This window comes from Mixophyes fleayi, chromosome 8, assembly GCF_038048845.1.
Source record: "Mixophyes fleayi isolate aMixFle1 chromosome 8, aMixFle1.hap1, whole genome shotgun sequence".
Classification (NCBI taxonomy): domain Eukaryota; kingdom Metazoa; phylum Chordata; class Amphibia; order Anura; family Limnodynastidae; genus Mixophyes; species Mixophyes fleayi.
The window spans coordinates 21,692,967-21,718,003 of NC_134409.1; the positions used below are offsets into that span (position 1 = coordinate 21,692,967).

The window sequence follows — 25,037 nt, forward strand, 5'->3', positions numbered from 1 at the left end:
GACCAGAAGCATGATGAAGGGGGACAAACAGGAGCATAAGGGAGGGCACAGTGTCTGATACAGGGGCAGACCAGAAGCATGATGAAGGGGGACAAACAGGAGCATGAGGGAGGGTACAGTGTCTGATACAGGGGCAGACCAGAAGCATGATGATGGGGGACAAACAGGAGCATAAGGGAGGGCACAGTGTCTGATACAGGGGCAGACCAGAAGCATGATGATGGGGGACAAACAGGAGCATAAGGTAGGGTATAGTGTCTGATACAGGGGCAGACAACAAGTAGGATGAAGGGGGACAAACAGAAGCATAATGGAGGGCACAGTGTCTGATACAGGGGCAGACCAGAAGTATGATGAAGGGGGACAAACAGGAGCATAATGGAGGGCACAGTGTCTGATACAGGGGCAGACCAGGAGCATGATGATGGGGGACAAACAGGAGCATAATGGAGGGCACAGTGTCTGATACAGGGGCAGACCAGGAGCATGATGAAGGGGGACAAACAGGAGCATAAGGTAGGGTACAGTGTCTGATACAGGGGCAGACAAGAAGTAGGATGAAGGGGGACAAACAGAAGCATAATGGAGGGCACAGTGTCTGATACAGGGGCAGACCAGGAGCATGATGAAGGGGGACAAACAGGAGCATAAGGGAGGGTACAGTGTCTGATACAGGGGCAGACCAGAAGCATGAGGTTGGGGGACAAACAGGAGCATAATGGAGGGCACAGTGTCTGATACAGGGGCAGACCAGAAGTATGATGAAGGGGGACAAACAGGAGCATAAGGTAGGGTACAGTGTCTGATACAGGGGCAGACAAGAAGTAGGATGAAGGGGGACAAACAGAAGCATAATGGAGGGCACAGTGTCTGATACAGGGGCAGACCAGAAGTATGATGAAGGGGGACAAACAGGAGCATAATGGAGGGCACAGTGTCTGATACAGGGGCAGACCAGAAGCATGAGGTTGGGGGACAAACAGGAGCATAATGGAGGGCACAGTGTCTGATACAGGGGCAGACCAGAAGCATGATGAAGGGGGACAAACAGGAGCATGAGGGAGGGTACAGTGTCTGATACAGGGGCAGACCAGAAGTATGATGAAGGGGGACAAACAGGAGCATAAGGTAGGGTACAGTGTCTGATACAGGGGCAGACAAGAAGTAGGATGAAGGGGGACAAACAGAAGCATAATGGAGGGCACAGTGTCTGATACAGGGGCAGACCAGGAGCATGATGGGGGCAAACAGAAAAAAAGCATTTATGTGGATTAATCTCTGTAGTACAGCATGTATGGTTTTTTTAAAATTCTTTATTTGTTAGAAAGAGAAAATATAGCAGTACATAATACCGATTATACAGTGTACATAAGCATAGCGTTACAAATGATGCAATGAAAACGTGTCAATCTATCGGTGATTATAATAAAGCAAACAAACAAACTCACTGTTTCCTCTTTTTTTTTTTTTTTTTAAATCTAAATGAACAAAATTTGACATAGGTAGATAAGGGAAATAAGGGGCAAAACAAAGACCGGACAAGGGATAAAACAAGAGGTAATAAAGGTAAGGGACAGGAAGAGGGGGAGAGTGTGAGAAGCTCTTCAGACTATTTTCAATTACTTCTGCAGGGAATACTAGTAGCTCAAAAAACATGTAATTAGCCAGGCGAAAGGTGTTCCTTATTAAATTACCTTATATGGAATTTGGAATTTAAGAGAATGTATGGTTTTTTAATGTTTAAACAATTACTTTTTTTGCAGGTAACAATAAATATAAACTTAATTTAATCAATAATTTTAATTTTTATTCCTGTGAATGGTTGTGTAAGTAGGGGCCCCAGTACACTGCTTTGTCCAGGGGCCCATAATGTTGATAAGATGGCCCTGGCAAGAGTTAATATCAAGACACAATAGGTGGGTATGAGAGTACTCGTTTGGGCAAGTCATTGTGTCGCCAAGGATTCTTGCTTCTTTTTACTAGTGATGTATCGCTGCCGATGGGCAACCAGACTCACTTCAATCTCTAACTCTCAACAGGCACACACATTACCCTTAATCTCAGTAATAAGCTAAAAGAATAGATTTAAACAGGAAAGAGACACCTATATATAGTGACATTTCATCAGACATTTTGATAAGATATACAGGTTTACAAGCGATAACAAACAAACCTGACAATTCAAGGTGGCTTCTGGGTAACCAGAGTTTCCACCAGGTTTTTGAAGTTTGTAAGGCTGGACAGACACAATTCAATTTTTCAGAGAGGTTTCCATCTGTCAACCTGCTCTTCTTGTTTTTAATGTGCCCCATATGTAACTAGAACCTAAAATTAAATACCTTGCTTTAATGAAGTAATTAAATTGATGAAATAAACAGGAATCATGCAGCTCTTCTCCACAGAGGAAGGAGGGAGACCATATGGTGCAGCCTGCACATCTCTCCTCTTCTTATCTTGGATGTGCTGCTGACACTGTTTGACCCCCCCCCCCCCCCCCGTGTTGTGCGGAGATGGTCATGTGATGTGGAGATGGTCATGTGATGTGGAGAAGGTCACGTGACGCGGAAGATGGCTGCTCCTGGGACTGAAAAAGATCAAGCTCAGTCTTGTTCCATAAGGTGTCTCAGTAAGAAGACTCGATATTTCCATCACAATTGAGGTTGGGAACATGGGGCTAGTCCTACATTATACTTACAATGGGACACTTTTGTACCTTCCAGTTGCACTGTGGGAAAGTGCATTTCTAGACCTACTTTCGCCAATGTACCTTCACTGATGTCCCCTCCTTCGCATTAATTTAAGACATAAATGAGGTAAGCTCAGCAATATTTTTGTGGAAAAACTTTAAAATTTACATCAATGACTAGGGAGGTCCTAAAGTGGAAGCAAGTTGCATTAGAAGTGATTCTCCACTCATTCCATCATGCTCATTAGTTTGCAATGGATTCTGAAATGCGCAAAACTAGATACTTTTGTAAGGGAAATTCCAATGACCAGGAAGTGGACGCTCTTGCAACAATAAAAAAGCCCTGTGCATCTGCATTTTTTCGTGGCTTATAAGTGAGCCTAAATGAATGCAAGATAATGATTAGCATCCCACGTAGAACCAACGGTGCGAATGCATTCAGAAACAAAGCATGCACATGTCATATAATATTGAGTCTGGGAGAGTTGTGGTATCAATTCTTTGCTCCACATTAAAAGACGAAAATGAAAATAATCGTCCTAAAATTGGGGTGGGGTTTGCTTGCATACTGTATATCTTGAACTAATTGGCTGCTATTAAAACTGACCCTAGTTTGTTTGTGTGTGACTGTGTGATATGGAATCTAAACTGTAAGCTCCAATGGGGCCGGGACTGATGTCAGTGAGTTCTCTGTACAGCGCTGCAGAAATAGTGGTGCTATATAAATAAATAAATGATGATGATGATAATGAACTTATATGAGTAATATGCCAATGTCAGCAGTTTATTTTGCTTTTCTTCCATGTTACCTTAACCAGAAAGAACTGTATTCTGAAATGTAACAGTCTGGAGCCTATTACAAGTCAAGTAAGTTTTCCACTAAACTTGGAGGACAATGACAAAGGATGGGCTGCCAGTGTTTCTAGCAGTGCTATAAGTCCATGACCCTGGTGTCACGGGGAAGCATCCTTTCAATCCGATGTGTCTTGCGTACAATTTGCTAAGTGGGGATGTGACTTTAAGAGGCTGAGAAAAGTCTCTTTATAACAGTTGAGTTGCACTTAGCACTACTGCAAGGCAGATGGTGTAATGTCAATGGGGAATGGTTATTATTGATTAGATAAAGCATCCTAGGGGTGGACGGGTGCGGAACAGTGGAAAAGATTCATGTGTGTGTGTGTGTGTGTGTGCGTGTGTGCCTTTGTATTAAAGGGTAGTAACCCTTTGCTCCCTGCGAAAAATAATGCCACTGTCAAAATGAATCATTAAGGTTGAACTTAATACATTAGTTGCTACATCAATAGCATGGTAATACTTTAACCCCCTTATCTTGTTCCCTATGTACAGTATTTTATTGTTGTACAGTGTAGTCCTTAATTTGCTTGTGCAAGGTACAATATTATTAATATTCTAAAAGGACGAAAGAAAATTGGATATTTGTGTTGAGGCTCCAAAGTTTGTCTAACATCGTTGTCTCATGTGTATGGTATTATAGAGCCACTCTTCCATCATTTGCATAAGGCAGATTTGCATATGGCAGACCTGACCCAGAAGGATGGACTGTTGAAATGTCGATTATTGGGGAAGAGGGATTTAAATGAAAATAAAATGAGGCTGGTGTCCTTTAAATTAGAACTTGTCTGATACAATTGAATTTCCCTTTGGACACCTGTCCTTCTTAATAGTGGCCAATCCTTCATGTGGCAGTCAGGTAATATCAGCATAGTACTGCAGCTGATACTGCCATATGTTTTCTAAGTCGTCAGCCTTGAAATGCCTGAAACCATAAAATAGCATTGCACAAGATGTGAAAGTGAAGGTGTATAATGAAGGTGGCTCCTTTGTACATCATGTTGAGTTTTGTTACTACCTCCGATCTTCAGGAATTTGGAGATCATAAAAACTTTCAATCCATTGGTGATAGTAAAGTAGATGGGTTCTCGGGGAGCAGAGTGGGTGCCTCAGAGGAGCAAGAATCTCAGAGGAGGGGGTGTATCAACCTAGCATTGCCAGGCTCCCTTCACCTCCAAGCTGCCCCTTCCTGGTTAAAAGTTTCTTCAGTTGTGTACTAGCCGTAAAGCCATTAACATAGTTTAAAATGGTATCACATAGAACACAGAGCCCCACTAAACAATGTGAAAGAAACATGTTGGAAAATCTTCTTCCTGGTTGACCAACAGTGATAGTGAAAGTTAGTTTTGAGTGGACTGAAATAAATTGAAAATGATTGAATACATAGTTGTAGTTATCTGGGTCCGACGACCCCTCCCTCCCCCCCCCCCCCCCCAGTTTAGAGAGTCCCCTGAATACTTTAGTTCCCCAGACAATGACCTCTCTTTTAGTACTTCCAGTTTACTTCAAACAGGTAGCAGTGTTGTTGATCCCCCTTTTCAGTGAATTTCCCATTAATGAGAGCATCACTGGACCCTTGAAACCCTCCGTAGAGACAACGCTGGATGCCTGGTAAGTAAAACTATGTACTGTATAGTATTAACTTTGCTTGTGTAAGTCTGTTGTTACACTGTACAGTAGCAAGATTGTTTGGGTACTGTAAATGTGTACAATATTTGTTATTATGTTGTACAAGCTTATTGTTTACTGTACACATCAACAGGATTCAGTTCAAGCTTCTTTTTTTTACAAAAAAAAAAAAGCAATATTCCGGTAAGCTGAATTTATCCCAGAAAATTTCCCATCAATTTTAGAGCAAAGGGCACGAAGTTATTGCTTCTAAGAGCTAACATTACATATGAGATTGATCACTGTGTCCCCTTATGCCTAATTTTAATTTGTTAATTAGGGTTTTAATTCAGTTCAGTGTTCAGACAAATTATTTTTTATAAGGATTTGCTATTTGGCTGAATCCTAAAATATTACTTTGTGTAATATGCATTTATTAAGGTGCATTTAATTATGGTCTGATTGCATTATTACATTCAATCTTCATCTCCTGCTTGTCCATTATGTCCTCAGTTTTGTAGTGGGAGGGGATTGGACAGCCTGTAGCCAATCAGATCATTAGAATGTTAACAGAAGGAGGAGATTTGTGTGCTGATCTTGTGGGAAGCAGGAACCGGGTGTGAGGATGATAATGGAGGCAAGCAGGACCCACAGACGGAGAGTTTGAAAGTGTCAATGTGAGGCTCCTCTCAAAGTGATGAGTAAGGTGTGGCCTCAACATAGCAGGGAGTTCATGCATACAATTTGTTTTTTTGTAGCGCCACAGAAGTGAAATTGTGATAATACTGTTAATATGAGATTGTTGTGAAATCATACATTTGGAATTTATATTGTTCTGCTATACACTATATAGCACCTTAGTGCTGTTATCAACTAGGGTTATGTGGCAATACTACACCATGGTTTCCAGCATATAGGAATATTAAAAATGTGTGACTGTTAAAGCTAGTAGGAAAATGGGTTTAATGCTTCAACAGAAAGGTTTAATCCTATATCCCCATTCAATGTTTCCATAACCTGTTTCCTGTGTGTGTTTTACTGAGCTCTCTTACAGAATTTATTTTTCAATTAAACATTCCATTAAAGTGAAGTGGTAAAATGCACGGTTTCATCTCTTTGCTTTCTTTGTGCCATTCATGATATCAACTTGATATCTCAGCATCCATCCGAAGCAGTCGACAGAATGTCTGGAATTTGCAGAGCGATTTGCATCTAGGAATGTACTACCTCTTTATATCCCTCAAACGTTCACCCAATTGCGGCATGAAACGGAAGACTGCAAGAAATGCAGAGAGACAGTTTTTCACCAATGCACCAATAATGCATTCAGTTTGTCATCTTACAAAGTAGGAGGAAATAATAACACCATAGCGTATTCGAGCATATATTATTGCTTTATCAGTTCAATAGGGAAGAGCAGCAGAATGCAGCTCTGATACAATTTAATGAGATGCATTTACCATAGAATTAATCTCCAGAATCTATTGGGACTGCAAGCAATTTCTTGATTGAACGGGAGAGTTTTTAGTGGGCAGTGACAAGGAACTGAGTATACAAGGGGTGATTGGAGGGACAGCAGTCATGGGTGCAAGCTGTTAATATACCTGTTTTAGAACATCCAACCAAGAAGCTCCAGGTCTCTTCTGCTTCCCAAGATTATTTACATTTGTGCTCACAAACCACCTGGTGGCGATGCTTTGAATTGTTACTTTTAAAGAATACTTTTAACACCAGCCATGTTTGTAGCAGTGTAACCTTGCAAGGGAGCAGTCCATGCTGCTTTATCCATCTGTACTCTGTGTGCTTCATCAGGGGGAAAATCCAGCAAGCTGAACAGAAGCTCTGATGTGTGAACTCTAGGGAATCTTCCTATTGACTCTCTTGGAAAGAACAATTCGGACAGACCCTTTGCCGAAGTAGCATAGCAAAGGCTCCTTTTTGTTACTCTCTGGCAAGATGTTTGAAATCACCAGGACCCTTAATGCTGCTTTGTTAAATAACGAGGTAACAATTTGACACTTTCTTATGCGAGTCTAACATTTTTCGTGCTGACTTAAACTGCTGTAATGAAGATTATTTCCAATTTTTTTCCTAAATGAAGAAAAAATTAACCTGATTTTGACATTTAAAAAAAAAAAAAAAAAAAAAAAGGTTTGTTGTTTTGTGGTTTTTGCGAAAAATCAAGATTTTTTTTTACCTCTTCCCTCCAGTGATCTTTAAACCTCTTTGCAGCCAAGGGGGCTTCCAGTGCATTGCGTTCCTAGTCCTTTTGTCAGCATAGAGGTTAATGAGTGCGTCAGTCGCCTGCTGTTGCCTGTGATAGTACGAAGTATGACTTGCAAGCTGCACAGAGTAGGTGTTTATTAATGCTGAATTGGCTTGTGGTGTAGCCCATCTGGACTATAAGAGACGCTGCAGATTTCTTGTGATGTTAAGATGTCCATACCGTTTGGAAAGGATGTTTGCTGGAGACAGGCTGAGAGATACACTATGAATCCGTCCCTTTTGCATACATCTGCTGCCGCTAATGACTTACAAGGCTGCTCATTTAGGGTAAGGCAATCTAATCACCTTTTGATTTGATTTCGGAGGAACTGGCTGTGCACGAGTTCCGTGTCTCTATTTTGTTGTCCCTTCTGTTTATACTTGCAGTGTTTTCTGAGCTTATCCTATCTTGGCAAGTGTAGAATTCTTAAAGCCTCTTTTTCTTCTCTGTTGCCAGTTTCCTACGCAGAGGGGAACCCAGAATCTAGAAGTAGAATGTTGGTTATAGAATGTTACAAGTTTGTATTTATTTAGAGCAACGAGATTATATTTTGTCCATTACTAGTATTTTATTGGCTTGCAAATGCCGCAAAACATTATTTACTAGACCAATACCTCAGCTATACAAGGTGAGGTATTGACATCCTTGAAAATGGCTTAAGTTGTTTTTGCTGCATAGTGCATACTAAAAATATCATTGAATACAATATTTTCTACATTTGTGCATTTTGGTAGATTGGAAATGCATAGTGTATATTATAGGCAAAGTTGTACATTTTCCAAAAATGAATTGTTTCCTGGTAACTTTAACATGGATTTGCATGCTCTATGGACAAAAAAAGTAGAATATTTTATATATTGTTTTATACTTGATACTTATACTTGAATTGACTGTTAGTATCATACAATTTGTATAGAGATATCACAAGTAATGGCCAATGTTGCATCATGTCCTTGAAATAAGTAAACCAGCTGGTAATATTGTAAGATCAGATTGTTTTTTATTAAATCGTGATTGGCATATCTGCACAATGGGCTGTAATTATATTATATTGAATATATTTGCTAGCAAAATATATACAAACTGGTTCTATACCTATATTCAGTTCAATTACATTTGACATTGGATACGAAAGAAAACTCTTGTGAGATTAGAGAACCAGCAACAAATGATTGTTCCTGTTATCTGATCCATACATTGTGTACGTTACATTACTTTTCATGTTTTGTACCATTTTTTTATACCTCTATATTTTGTACTTACAAATCGGACAAATGGAGCCCAAATTATCCCAAAGTGACATTACAGGCAAATCCCCAATACTAACTCTGAAACCATTTACTAATCTGATTTCATAAGTAAAATTAGAGTATGATGATCTAGGATGAAATAAATACCATTCTGGATATTATTATTGCCTACAACTGTTAAGCTCAAGACAAAATAATTTATGTTTGGGATAACATTGGCTTCATCTGTATATTAGCATAATATAAGGGGTCATTAGAAATATTGGTAAATGTTGCCTTTTGCCAGAACCAGGAAGGGGCACATTTTGTGCTAATTATAGTACGTAGTACCTTTTTCATAAGCTTATCAGGCATTTTAGGGTTAACTGTTAACTTTGAGAATGGACCTATAGCGCCCCCTCTGACAGCATTCAAGGACTTGAATCCTATAGCTTAAGGCAATAGTGCCACTTAGGGATGCCTTAAATATCAACATAAAACAGCAGCAAGATGCATTACTATTTCAAACAGTTGTGTGAAAAATTTGATAAATACATAATTGGAAACACATTAACACAATTACTAGGGATACTTTACTATGGATAGGGGCGGTTTATACAAATAATGGTGCACTCTAAGTAAATATACACCTCTTGTATTGCATGACCACGAGTGGCGATTATATAATATCCAAATGTATTTTAAATACCAAGCACTGATAAATCACAATTTATACAACATGCAAAATAAAGACAAATGCTGAGAATTGCACTTGACTTACAGCATATAGACAGATACTGAGAATTGCACCCAACATTCACAACAGGAGAAGAGGTTCTCTAGGGTTCATGTAGTTAAAAACAAACAAAAACACATAACCAGGGAGAAACTTTAATTTTTAAAAACTACAAATAGGGGAGACAGCAACCAATCAGCAATTAGCTTTTATTTGCCATGGCGTAAGATAAACTGTAAAAGCAAGTGTCTGATTGGTTGGTGTGGTTCAGTGCAAATTCTGCCCCTAAATGCAATGTTAGTCGATGAGACATTGTGTCTTCATCCTCAGGTGATACCACCATACCCTTCAATGTTTGATGTAAGACCAGTTAGATTGTCATTTATCTATTGAAGGGAGACTCTGTCAGGCCTAGGAATATTTTTATAGTGTGGCCAATGGCGCATAATCTACAAAATGTAAGCGACAAAATGAATATATGTCTCGACAGGATATTATATGTATTCAACTATAATAATTTGTTGGTGAGTGTTACAGAGTTCCCCACAGCCTATGAAATTTTAACAATATAGAAAGTTACTAGTCCAACGCACAGACCAATGCAGTTATTTTCAGATATTTCAGCTACAGAAGACGAGCTGTCAATCAATGTTCTAATTCATTCTGACATGATGTGGAAAGCAAAAAAGAAATACAAAATAGAGGCCAGAATGCCAACATCTCAAGAGGTTTCACAGTAACACAAGCCTTCAGTAGATGGGCTGACCGAGAACACTAGTGTGATTAAAGAAACTTGCTATCGTTAGGATTGTGGAAAAATCAGAGCAAAATCTCATATGTGACCCTTAGAGAGGGTTTTTTTCTTTCCTTCCGTGACAGCTGAGGCATAAGAATTTTACCCCTATACCCCTCCTCCTATGTTACTTTACTCCCAGAATATAAGACATAACTGTGTACTCAAATCATCGCACTGCACTAAATGTATCTTTCTATCACATCTGACTCACTGATTGGTTCAGTTGAAACATTTTGTACTCTCAGCATTTCTGCTTCAGTAATGACTACTCTGTGTGTTTACATTAATCAATAGGGACAAGTATCCCTTAAAACGCTTCCTGTACATTATGGAAAAATCTCATATCTTGGATCCCCTAGGGAAAATATTAAATATAAATGTATCAGAAAACAAAAGAATTAAGCCAACCGCAGAATGTTCTAATTCTTCCTATGGTAAGCAATTTGTTATCGATCTGCACATCGCTAATGTGGAAGAACTGCCCAAGTTGCTCGCTGTAAACAAGGTGGGCAGCGCCCATTGTTTTTTTGTAAGTTGCATATGCTGGAAGCAAAAGTGTAAACAGAGGACTGATACAGAAATCATTATGTACTCGGGCTAATCACTCTTCTGATAACCCTGCAGAGTGCATTGCTCGGACAGAGATGGCTATATGGCTGACTACATAGTGTGTGGCTTACAGGAAATCCAGCTATTAGCACATCCCAACATGAACACTCATCAATTCAATTCTAGATTACAATTTATGTGGTGTTTGCCTAAAGCAAAATATACTTATTGGGCTTGGCTGAATGAATGGTTGGTCCATCCATATGTATGCAACAAACAGGCCACACCCACAACATCACTGGATGAGAGAGTGTTCCTTGATAAATGAAATAACAGAGTCCAGAGGACGCTCATAACACAACTATAGCTGTGTATCTGTCATTGGTTCGCAGCAGATACAACAGATGAATACATATAGCTATAAATATGTACACGAGTAATAACGTAGAATGTAACTGCGCAGAAGCCATAGGAATTGGTCTTCTAAAGAATGTTTTACCATTTGCATCCTAGGGCAGAAGACAGAAAGAACACAAACTAGACACCTTAGGCAGTTGTTAGTGTTTAGGTATCTTAGGTGCCACATTTTACCTATGTGTCTTTAAAAGGCGGTGTGTCGCATATTTAACTTTTATTTTTTTCAACTGAATATGCAGACAATTTGTCTGATAATTGTAAAATCACATTCGCATGTGTGCAAATAAAACTGATATGCGCTATATAAATAAATGATGATGATGACGATATGATTTTTCCTCTATAAACCTTAGCATGTGCATATAGGAGGGAAACAAGTTGGACAACTTGTGCACCTTGGGACTGGCAGTTATGTTTAATGTAGACGCTAATATTCAATTAACACATTTTCTGACCAGCAAGAGATGAACTTGAAGGTCATGAGAACAATATCCTTCCAAGTCGGTTCCATTTTTGGATGGCAATGGGAGACCACTGCCATCTAGGAACACTTATTCATATAGGCTGATACAGAACCTTTCGTTAAGCGAAGCAATCAATCATTTTTCGGTGTCACAAAGCCTTTCCATTGGTTGACGCAAGTTACCACACTGATCATAGTCCTCGGGTTTAGAAAAATAAGCCTTGATTCTCAATGTTAATATCTGGCAAAAAAAGAAGAAGAAAAAAACAAAAAAGTTTAATGACAAAAAGCAACATACAAAATATACTTCCTAGTCTTGGTCATCTGTATAGAGTTTTGATGCAGACCACATACATTTGTGTATTATACTTAGTATATAATGAAATCAGCAAATGGTACTAAAACACTCTACTCTATACCAGTATTGCTTTGGTTGTGTTTGCCCCTTTGAATCAACTTAGAGTGTAATGTTAAAATCAATATTTTGGATTAGTACAGTTTGCATCTTGCGAATGACCTGTGAACTGGTATTGTTCAGCCAAAAGTGCCCAGCTGGTCATTAATGACAAAATACAAAGCACATTTCAGTGACCGTCACCAAGTCTTTAACCCCCCCAGGCTTCTGCAGCAACATATGTCAAAGGAAATCGTAGCAAAATCCAATGCTGCAGACAAAGAGTTAAGCTCCCTAGTCTGTTAGAAGCCAATTTCAATAGCACCTTGCATAGCCCCACCTACTCCAGCCCAGTTAGCCAATCAGATACAGCCTTTATCTGACAGATAGTCCCATAAATGCATCTAGCCAATTTTCAAGCAAGGCTCTATCCAATTTTCATATCTACACCCTACTTTCGAGAGGCATCAGCACAGTCTCTCTCTCTCTCTGTTTTTTTCTTTTCTTTTTTTTTTTCTTTCCTTATTTTTTATTTACCATTTTATTTATTTTTATTTATTCAGATTGTTATATATATACACATATAGAGATATACATATTTTTGTACTATTTATTTATTTATTTTATTTTTACAAATTTGTGGGGATTATTATTTTTTTTTTTTCCTGGCGGTCCCTGGATTGGAAAAAGGCATCACAAAATAATAAACAAAAACTTTTTGCAAAAAAAATAATATATATATATATATATATATATATATATATATATATATAAAGCGTTTTCGAAAATAACTGTAACAAGGAGAAAAGTCGGAGCACACAGCGAGACAATATTAACCCTTAAGAATGGTGATGGTAGGTATCACATTTTTATGTCTTCAAGTTCCATTCAGTTCGTAAATCTGTTGTGTCTGCATCTCTTGTTGGTATGGATATCGTTGTTCCGTTGCTTTAGTGATAGTATTGATTGGCTGATTATTATTTTATTTTATTTTTTTCCTTTTTTTTTTGTTTCTAAAGTGATTTGTCACGTGCAGATATGTTGTATTACAAATGCATATTGTTTTCAAGGTCATTTCTGTGTTGCACGCTAGCACAATCCATACAACCTTTTTTAAAAAAAAAAAAAATGCACCCCACATACTGGGTATTATAGCCTTCCGTTCTATTCGTCTGCATCTAACCTGTGATACTGTAAGGTCTCCTTTCTGCCATTGTGCTTGTGCACAAAGACTTGGAATCTGGAAAAATGTTTTTTAAAAAAAAACCCAGTGCATTTCAAAAAAAAAAAAATGTTCTCATCCTTATGCTAATTTTGGTTGGTCTTAGTGTTCAGTATGGTCACCTTAGATAAGAGTAATGTATAGGGGCTTGGTAAATGCTGCATATTATATATCAGAGTTCCCTGCCGTGACCTCATAAAGGAGGAGGAGGCAGGCGTGTGGCTCAGCGAGCACTCTGTATGTGTGTGTATGTGTGTGTGTGTGTGTGTGTGTGTGTGTGAGAGTGTGTGTGAGTGTGTGTGAGTGTGTGTCCTTCGTAGCATCTCTTGCCAGCAGTACTGTAAGAAGGAATGTCAGCTTTTACATAACGCTCTTTTTGGTTTTGACACTGTGACAAGCTAGAAGACTCCATCTCAATAGTCACAGATGGAGTGGAATGGCTTGAAGATGGTAAGTGGATTATAGAAAATTGTCTCTCTCCTTATTTTTTTTTTTTTTCTGCAATCTTTTCATTTCTGACTGTAAGCAATTATTTTCATTTACAGCCGTTTTGCTCTCCCTTGCTTTCATTTGCAATAATAAATCCATGTACCGTACTAGCTTGTCGAACGCCTCTGTGCTGCCTTCAGTTGCATCCAATCTAGGAGGGTACCTTGACAACGATAATGTCAATGTACATCTATCACAGAATTACTTGATGCTGTGTAATCTTCATTTGAATTACATGAGTCTTTGGCTCTTGTCACTGCCTTTCTGCTTTATCCCCCTTTACATTGCTGCTGGAAGCTTTTTTTGCCTTATAGCGGAAAAAAAAGAGAGAAAAGAACACCCCCCCCACCCCCCAAAAATTGCATTTGCCGCAGAATGAACATATGTTAATTAAGTACAGCTGTCCTTTCTTTCATTTCCCCCAAAAACACAGACCTTGTCGCTCCTTTTGTGTGGTCTTCTCACAATGGGTGTAAAGTGCCACACTTGAATCTTTGCTGTCGTGACCTGCATGGCATTTCATTAAACACTGCAGGGAGACGGGGCATAATGTACCTCCAATTTAATATAAAGCCCCCTCAAACCTGTTGTAGACTTGGACCTTGCAAAACAAAAAAAAATAAAGATACTTTCCAGTTCATGCAAATTGAGGCTTCTGTATCCCCCACCCAACCCGTTCATTCTTAAGGGATTGTCTTTGTCTGCTTGTTTTGATGGGTGTAAAACAAACAAAATTAGATGGAGCGTTGTAAGTGAAAGCTATCGCTCCGAGGGGAAGCCAGAGAAAGGTTGCCGGGGAAACGACTAGGGATGGAGCCGAGATAGGGGAGCAGGTGGCAATCATTTGGGAATATAGCAAGCGATGTGAAAAAAAAAAAAAAAAGACTGGGGTTACCTCTATTATCTGCTCTTCTTTATAGCAGTCACAACTTTAATTATTCTGCTCATATAGGTGCTAATTACATCTCTGGCACAGGTGTACAGTGAATTACTAAACACTATTTTAAGCTTGTGCCGCTCACTAAGAAGGCTGTATCTCTTTTTATGCTTACTAAACAAGAGAATAAAAAACAAAACAAAAAAAAACAACAATGAAAATAGAAAATATAGTGAGTTTTGTTATATTTACTCTTATGGCTGAAAGCATACTATTGTTTTTCTTTTCTTTCTTTCATTGAAAGCTACTTTCTTGATCACTGATGGTTGGTACCATTCATGGATTGAATATAAATGTACAAAACAAAAAAAATTAAATGCAGAATGGAAGTTATTTAACATGGGCTGCATCATCAACATCAGTAATTTGGGATGGAACAATCTCCCAGTTGGGTTTAAAGAGAACAGAATGTTCCACAAGCCCTGCTGTACCATTCCTTTTTATCATCTTAAAGGGACATTTAATTTGGCTTAGTTTCCCATTTTTGCTACACTTTAATTTATGTGCAGCTAGGGGTCTATGACTGTCCACACAGAGTGAGGGGAAAAATTCTCAGTGTCATTTTGTCTAAACTGTTTTAGATTCTCTGCGTTGGGTATAGCAATACAACCTACATTTAGAAATAAAGATTGTAACACCTACTATATTCTACTACCATTTTAGTTTATACAATATAAGGATAGACATACTGTCATGTGTCTTAGATCACAGTGAATGTTGATCTGCCGTAGAGTCTTTGTTCGCTGTGTGCTGTGAAATATCAGTTGAAAGTTAGAAAAATGTGATTAGATTGTTCTATGTCTGTGCTTTTGTTAACTGGAAAAATATATTCAGGCATCAGCATAGGGGACATTTAAACCCTGTAATCAAAACGTGTTTCACTCAAGCGCACACAACGCCTCAATTTATGCCTTGTTTACTAGCTGTATACTGCTATGGAAGATATAGTATATTATGTGTTGGTAATGCAGCTGGTTATAATAAATAAATAGCTATATTTCATTCTTTTGCAGCTACTGTATACAAACATGGGTGCGCATGTACGTGTGTTTGTGTGTGTTATGTGTATGATATATTCTTGTATGTATATATATATATATATATATATATATATATATATATACACACATGTGTATGTGTGTGATACGTTATGGCAATTTTATCTGACATATAGGAGTAAAATAGAGCAATTGTTCAAAACAAAGCCAATAGCAATTCCTGTGTTCAACTAATTTGTTACAGGGCTGTTTAGGAATATTTCATGCTGATATTTGAGCATTATGCTATCTCCACTTGAAGTTTTAAGGTGGAAAACTTAACGATGCTCTGATTAACTTACTATTCAGGCTATGCCTGAACCAACACTTCCTGTTTGCTTTTTGCAAAGCCCTTTGCCCAAAGCTTCCTGGGAAAGGGACAAGATAATGGAAACATTCTTCGTTTCCATCTACCTTCTCTTTGGAACACATAAGTCTATGAAATAAACCCTTTTTTTAATACTTTGCAATGCTGAGGGATAGAAACATCACTGTTTTGTAATAGGAAAAACCTGCTACTTTGAGAAGATTGCTGGATGTTCTTTAAGACTTTGAAAATGAGATTGGAAATTGTGTGGAAATTGCTTGCCTGATTTGAGCCTTGGTTTTTTTTGTGACCGGTTTGTGTAAAGGACACTCAATCACAGGCTCAGTAAGGGGTCTGATCATTGGATTTACTATTAGAGACCTGGAGAATAGTTGAAAAGCTGGAAAACAAAACAGGCATACATACCGCCATCCATGAACGCCATACGTGTGCGATTGAATACTGTGTGTGATATACAATACCATACAAGCATTAACAATGCCTTGTTCTAGCAGTTGTGAAACGTACCGTTATTTCGGCATGCACAGTATCCTCCATACAGATTTAAGACTTGTTTCCTCTGTTGATTGGACACTGTGATACATTGTTGCAAAGAACCCCAGGACATAATATATTTGACATTATCGCCGAGTTCTCTAGTTACTGTGAATTGTTATATATTGTGATATACTCACAGTTTCCACGAACACCTTTACAAGTTACTGTGAAGTGTTGATTGTATCACTGGCTTTCCTGTGGACATGGTTATAAAGCAATGTTTTTATATAGCTAATATAATGCTTGTTTCAAAAATGATAACTGTCCGGCAAGTAGGTCATTGCAATAAAGGCCCAGGTGAGCCATAACTATTCCTATGGAGCCCCGAGCCTTAGATACAGATATTCAGTATGCAGTGATAGGATCTGTCCTCTTTTGTGAATTTAAAATCCAATTTCTTTCATTCTCTTTGTTCTGAAAAGATCAGTGTATCTCAGCAGCCACTGATTTGCATGGATCACCCCCTCCTTTTCCTCCTTTACCTCTTTGTTTGCCAAATGCATGGAGCATCAGTGCTGTAATCTTTACATGTCCTGCACTGAACACCCCAACCGGTTGTCCATGATCTGGTTCGTGGACTGTTGAGTTGACTAGGTGTCCTTTCCCCCTGTGTGTGTAGCCTTGTTTGGCTTATAGTGTTATGAATGTGCCTGTGAAATAAAGAAAGAGAAATATTCCCCAGTGAGCTATAATGATACCAGACTTGTACACTTGCTGTGTAATCTACCCCTCGCACAATTATTTGTCCATGGGACAGTTGAGTATACAGACGTGTACAATGAGCACTGCAATGCAGTATTTTTTCAATGTCATTAGGGTTGTTTAGGGTTAGGCAAAGATTGTGTTGCGCCGGGTACCATTATAAAAGCATGTTCTAATTCCAAGTTGCCTATTAGATGGAAGGGGGAACCAATCCCAAATCTCCTCCTCCCTCTGTTATTGTGTTCTCAAATGTGTTCGAGACTAATTACCCACAAAGGTGAAAGCACATGAAGGTTAAACGATTAACTAAATCTAATCTTTTTTTTTTCACTATGGGATGTTCATCTGCTGGTTGAAATGATTCTTTGGAACTCTCAAAAGCCAGGACATGAAGCAGATATGCTCAATAGACCAGTGACGGTACCATCGCTCCCATGTTTGTCACAATAAATACGTTGTTTCACATGAATTAAAAAAGCGGGGAAAAACATAAGTAGGAATAAGTGTTGATAAACGGGACAGTTCTATGCAACTAGATTACATAAATAGGTTTACGCCACTAGTTTCATAATTACAGAAATATTTATCACAATGAGACAAGCTCTGCAAGGGCAAAATGGTTGCTGCATGGGCGACCAGGAATAAGTTTCGTAGTATTGTATTACTTTATTATTGCAATTATATTCACATATTTAAATAAATACACATACATGTAAATACACATTACATGTGCACACACACACGCACACACACATGTGTGTTTTTTGTGCACTTATGTACATCAAACATTGTATACATATATTCCAAGCGTGATGTTGTCTTACACTAAGGATGTATTGATAGTGTAACTGAGTGCTCAACAGAACTCAATATCTGGTCTTCCATTGGTCCATCCACCCCCCTCCATCCCAGAAGGATGCTCTTGCTGGTAATATATAGATGTCCTATAAGATAAAAACATGCAACACCTAATAAATCAGAGACTGAATGATGCATTACGTATTTCTTACATTCATGCCCCAAAGCCCTTATGACAACAAACTGGTTCAAATATACACATTATTGAATAAATTAGACATTCTTACAGTCATCGTGTCAGAATCCTGTTCAGTTTGATCCAGCTTTGGTTTCAGCAATTCTTCCAGTCTTAGTTTTTTTTTCAGTAGGATAACAATGTATGTATTGCATAGTCAATTGTTTCCCATTACATTGATTTCCAGGGACCTCTAAATGTGTACTTTTGCAGTGACCTCTGACCCAGAGCTCTGACACTTTTACTGCATCGTAAGGGTGGTGAAACACAGGCGCTTTTCCCTCCACATTTAAACTGCGTGTGTTATCGCTACACATTGGAAACATTAATTTCTATAAGCAAAATGGAAAGGATGTCTCACACTTTAACCGCTCAAATGTTTTTTTTTAAAAACACTGAAAGCTGTGCTTTGGACAAGCAGCCAAGGTGCTTAATAAAAACGTTCTGAAATTGAAACACATGATATTTGAGCAGACTCTGACGCACGGAGCGTTTTAGGCGCTGATTATAAGATGGGAATTTTTTTTAAAAAAGCCCTGTACATTTCCAACTATAAAATGCTCTAAAAAATATCCATAATCACTTCTGAGTCTGGATAAGCTCTAACATAAATGGTGCACGTTTGACAACAGCCACCCAGAAAACGGACAGAACTGGCACATAAAGGAATGAATAGGACGCAACTTCTGTCGTATTTTGTATATACATTCTGGTACGGCCTAGTGGAGCTAATACTGGCATTGTGTTGACGTACCCAACAGAAGCAAAATTATTTTTCATACATCTTCTAAGACACAAGAGACATATGACAACAGAGGCACAGTTATAGACAAGTTGTAAAGGGGGCGCCAAACCATATCACAGGTGAATAATAGATCAGGTGTAGTACAGAGCACAATAAAAAAGTTCAAATATAATTTGAAAAGTGCAATGAGGTCTGTGCAATGTGACTGACCAAAACAAAAGCTAATTATAATTTATGTGGCATGGTGATCACACCTGTTGGCATGTGGCATCCAAACAGCACTTTGTGTGGCGGTATAAGAACCAATGTAGCTTTAGTAAACAGAGCTTCATTTTGTCTAGTTTTGGCTACCTGCCTTTTTTAACAGTAATCTGGAGATTATACAAAATGTATTGGAAAAAAGCAAGGATATCACACTTTGAGCATATTTCTCTAGGTAACCAATCACTCTCAGTTAGATCTGTTTTTGCAACTGGACTGATAACCTGTATTTTAAGTGGTTTTGTTTAGCAAAACGCAACAGCATGCAGGTCCTTTTGGGCGTCACCCCTTTTCTTAAGCAATCCAATTCCCATTCCAGGTCTTAATTTCTAATAATTTCTTATTGATTTTGTAGAATACACAGCAAGGTCATAAGCTATGCAGTAGTATCAGCTGACACAAATAATTTGTAGAACGTATTGACGCCCCCCATCCATCTGTTGGCTGACTGTCTCTGAACTATACTGTACATTGTTAGCTGCTATTTACAAGGACACTGGTCAGGTGAATCTATGCATGTATAATCAAATATTAATTTCTATGTCATACTGGATAATAACGATGGATGAGAATTATATACATCATAGAGATGTAGTTGGCCACTTTAGAAAAACAGGAACTTTGCAGGAACCAACATTTACAGAGACAAATTACTAAAAATAGGATATTTTTTGTACAGGTTACATAATAATGATATTTCGCTCACAGTAAGAGGAGTCCATGTTTTGGGGTCCAGTCATATTGAAAGAGAAAGTGTTTACATTATTTGTCTGTAACATAGCTCTATGGTGAGGCTGAGCTGGCATCGGTCTCTAAGTCCCAGGAACCATACAGGTTTTTAAGATTTATCCTGACAGTGTCTCCAGTCTTTTAAATTGACCAACGACAGAGTAACATTTATTTTGTTCTGTATTACGGATTAAATTTTCAGTATTAATGCCACATAATCTTTATTGGAGAGGAAGAGTGAATATATTTAGTTCATATGTAAATTAAAGTACATTATTGTGATATATAATATACCATAATCAGGTCATGTCGGAGAGGGTAGTACCCTATTTATCCACAAAGTGCCTCATGGTTGACAGAGTTGGATCATCCATTAGGCAACCTAGGCTCACGCCAGAGGCCTAGTGGGCAATGCAGGGCATGGGTTACCCTAACCTGGTTTTATGTGTGTGTTTTTTTTTTTTTTACAAAGTGAAGGGGGGCCCAACTCAGTATCTTAGGGCCTCATGGGATCTTAATCAGGCTCTGAAAAATGCATGTGTCCATTACCAAATTTTCCCTAGAAATTCCATTCCAATGACCTGTAGGAAACTATGGGTGGTGACGAAGGTTTAACATGCTTTGGCCCAACATATTTTCCACCCAGACTTGTTTGAAAGACTTAAAGAACTGTCAGCCTGGAGTTATTCTGCCCTACTCCCCCATCCTTCACTATTCCCCAGAGGATCAGGTGATTTTGACAGGCTAAGGAAGTGTTTAGAAGCACATAGAATCTTTCATTAAATTGGATGGAGACGTGGAGTGTGAATGTGTGCGCTGATGGGGTGGAGGTAATAAGGTCAGTTAAATGGATGTGCACGCATATTTGCTAAGATGAGACGGCAGCACAGTATAAAATGCAGAGCTAGCTAACAAAATGCTGCTCTGCATACCCGATTCTGCAAGAGACGTTAACTCTTTCACTGCCAGGGGAGACCAGCACCTGCAGCTTTTTCTGAATGCACCTTTTCCCTTTACGTCTGTTGTGCATTTCTTTTGACACATTCCTTTTGTACATAGTTTTTGGTGTTTACGGCTATCTAGTAAAGCCAATGTAATTTGACGTGTACATTTATTTTCTGCAGTGATTTCATTTTCTATAGAAATGTTATGAGACATTGTAAGGAGGTGTCTCCATCGTGAGAACTTGCTTCCTCCATAGAGAGAAACTGAGCTAAAAAAGTCACAAGTGTTTTTAAATAAAATGGAGCTATGTACACTAATGTAGGGTAGGTCATAGCAGCCAAGTGCTACTTTTTGACTTATTTTTTAGCGCAGATAAGACAATGAAAGCAAATGTCTGATTGGCTGCTTTGGGTTACATCACACTTATGCACGTTAATAAATCAACCCCAAGTGTGGACTGTATGCGGGTCAGGTTGATTGATAGCTTGTTGGTGGGAGAAAACACTTGTGATATAGAGGACAAGAGGCTAAGATGTGACATAGGCTGGCTCAGGTCCATGTTCACATAAAACACTCTGCAAAGATAGCTGACAATTTTAAATAGAAAAAATAAAGCCTGATCACAACGATTCCTTAGACTACACATTTTGCACTCACACAATCCTCATCATCAGCTATTTATATAGCTCCATTAATTCTGCAGCGCTATACAGAGAACTCACATCAGTCCATGTCCCATTGGAGCTTACAATCTAAATTCCCTAACATAGAGAGTATATTTTTGGAGTGTGGGAGGAAACCCACGCAAACACGGGGAGAACATACAAACTCTACACAGATAAGGCCATGGTCAGGAATCAAACTCATGACCTCAGTGCTGTGAGGCGGAAGTACTAACCACTGAGCCACCGTGCTGCCCCAATCATGAATACCAGCAGGAAGGGATTTGGGACCATTGAATGACATGGCAGCTTTCTGCTCACTAAATATTATTTATAAAGGTTATTTGACATACATCATAGTCATACTGTTTATGTATTGTGGTGTATGTAGTTTTGAATAACCACGCTGACCACTAGAATAGATTATGAACAGCAACCACTGAACCGTTTACTTCTGAGCTCATGCGCATAATACACAAGTTTGGCACATGAAATACATACATTTCTGAAAACACTCTCCTAACTTCTACCTCTTCTGAACTGTAAAGTAGTCCACATACACTGTATGTATGGCTTTATGTGCCAACTAAGAACCATAAGGTAGAAATATACTCTTATTTCCATATTCCCCAGTGTGCATATGTACACATATATGAATACATGGGCAATATAGACACACTAAGAGTAACAACAGAGAGTTGCCACCTTTGCAACAAAAAGCTTATAACACAATAATAATAAATACCACCGCCCTAGGAAATGCACCACGGGTAAAAAAAGAAAAAGATACGCTAAACAAAGCTTCTATATATCCAATCTGGTTGTTTGGCCAATCCTGAAATTTAAATGTGTTTTTTTTAATTGTCTCCCAAGCAGAAGGTAAAGACTTGCAGAGAACACAACTGAATGATTGAAGAACAATGTTGAAAATCTTGACTCTGTTTCACTTAATCTACACGAAAGCTAAACAAAGGATTTAAGATTAACCAATAATCCATTGTTCAAAGGGACCACCAAACCAGCGAAACCATTTTTGGACCATGCTACATTTTTGTGCTCATTTATATTCTGCAATAAAAAAAATAACAACAGGACTTTGGGATGTGTAAATAAGGCCTACAAGTGGGGCATGGGCTAATGTGGCTGGTAATCATGCCAGATTTGTAGTCAATGTGGCCACATAAGGAGATCTATATTACACTGATCCATTGATTTCATGTTCAGGGCAAATGACCACATTGCAAGGGACTGGCAATGGCCAATGACCTAACACACGGCAACATAGTCAGAGGTTAGCCAGAACCTGCCGTGTCAAATCCAATCACAATTTGATAGCGCAGATCACATTGGGGAACACAAGGCAGCAATGCTGAGACAGTTTGGTTGAGAATCGCCTAATTGATTGATCAGATAGTAGAGTATGGGCTAGTTTAAATGTTTATCATTATTTTTCCGCTAAGGTGTCTTATCAATCTTTCAACGCTATTACTTTAAGGAGAGTTGTGGAGGAGAAGCAAAGACACATGGTTTGTGGAGAGCGAAGTCAAAAGCCATAACTTTGTCACATGTCCGTCAGTATAAAAGTCGTATTGGAACTTCATTGTATCTCTGAGATATCCAGCCGCGTTCCTTTAGTCAATCTTTTATAACAACATTTATTTTTTTGTTGCTGTTTACATTCTTGTCTCTTCAACCTATATATATATATATATATATATATATATATAAACTTTTTGGGTAGAAATCGCTTTCCTCCATTAAATCTGGAAACGACACAGTTTACTCTACCGAAATATACCTATTTGAACCCCCAATAGTTTTTCATTGTCTTGTTTCCTCTAAAGTGTTATATTATCTTCTGGCTCTATATAAAATAGCACCGCACACATCTCTTTATGCCGTGAATGGCTGTGTATAAGACAGCGGCTCTTCTCACAGTATGTGACGCTTTACTAAGTACTAATTAGGCTATCTAGATTCACAGCAAAGTAAGACGAAGCTGGAGTGGAACGGAAACCGGAGTCCTCTGATTTTTCGCCTTTTCTCTAAATAAATAACACTCAGTATGTTCCTAGCCTCACCAACTCCTACCCTGCCCTCTTTTGTATTCATTAAAAACAGCAGATGCTAAGAAAAGTGATGAAGATATAACCACGCACCGTAGGGGGAATATTCACTAATGCAATTTTCTCATCGCATGGATAATATTCTATAGAATCTATAGTATCCGATAACATTACTTCCCCCTCCCATTCAGCTGTGCTGTGTCGACAGAATTTACATATACATAATAATTGTAGTAGTCATCTAAAGCAAATTGCTGATTTCGCTATAGAAACATGAAACAAATTAATGAATGCAAACTATGAGCGGATAAAGGGAGTATATAACAATTCCTTGACCTGACTTTCCCCGAATGGATGAAAGAGAGGATTTGATTGGTTGCTGTGTAGTTGTCTTTGTTTGTGTGTTTGTTTATCAAGCAGGAAGCTATTTGTCAACTTGATATTCTCTTATATCCGCCAGGTATAGAATTATAAAGCATTTGTACTATGCTAAAGCGTCACCCCCCTGAGAGTTTAATTAACACTGAGTTCTTAATATTTCTATGTTTTATTTACTTTTCCAAGAATCCTTCCCTGCTGGTTTATTCATTTTAAATTCTGCATTTTTTTTTTTAACTTGTGCAGAATATCAATGGGTAGTTTAGCAAGATTATGCATGGGGCTTTAAAAAAAACCTAAAAACTTGAGATTTCTGCATATATGATCAAACTTGCAACATATTATTTGCATAGCTGTTGACATTTTAAAGTAATTTCTAGGGACGCCTTGTTGTTGAGGCAGTGTATCTAAGCAGGTCGAGTGTGTGACACAGTTTTGGGGGACCTTGGGGTATTTCAGTCCTCATAATGTCATGTTTACTCAATTGGATTATAAATACTATCCTTCAATAATTATTAATTTATAAAGATAATAAGAGTAAGAACAAGAGGTAAGAAATGCATCTAGCATGCAGGAAAAGATTAAATGTACTGTGCAGTTGGTCAGTACTAAAAAATAGGGACATTAGCAGGGACAAAAATGTTCAGGGACATAACTTTAAAACCTAGCACTACCCCTGGAAATTAGGAGCCGTTTTTAAATATGTGTTTTAGTTCATACAAGTTTAATTTTTACTACATAGTGCTGAGTAGTAGGAGTGATGGCAGTGGGGGCAATTTCCCTCTGGGGCAGTTTTATGTTTTACTAGCTGAAGTACCTGGCGTTGCCTGGGTTTAAATCTTCAAGTTGTTAAGTTATCAATGAGCTGGATGTAACTGCCAACCTGTTAAAAATAAATTCCATCCAAATCCATCCAGTGGAAGGTTCAGAACAGGATCTCTGGGTCAAAGTTCTGCTCAGTGTACACCAA

General features: G+C 38.4%; 1 protein-coding gene across 6 annotated transcripts in view; it reads left to right on the forward strand.

Annotated features, from left to right (window-relative positions):
• Positions 1-25,037, forward strand: part of ELAVL4 (ELAV like RNA binding protein 4) — a 108,810-nt gene that overhangs the window by 35,814 nt on the left and 47,959 nt on the right. Inside the window, exon 1 of one of the 6 annotated variants that reach the window (XM_075182051.1) lies at positions 6,867-7,150. The exons of 1 other annotated variant lie outside the window; for it this stretch is intronic. In XM_075182051.1, the coding sequence (XP_075038152.1) occupies positions 7,103-7,150 (48 nt within the window). In that variant the 5' untranslated portion in view covers positions 6,867-7,102. 4 more of the 6 variants (XM_075182052.1, XM_075182050.1, XM_075182054.1 and 1 more) reach the window with 4 other exon arrangements.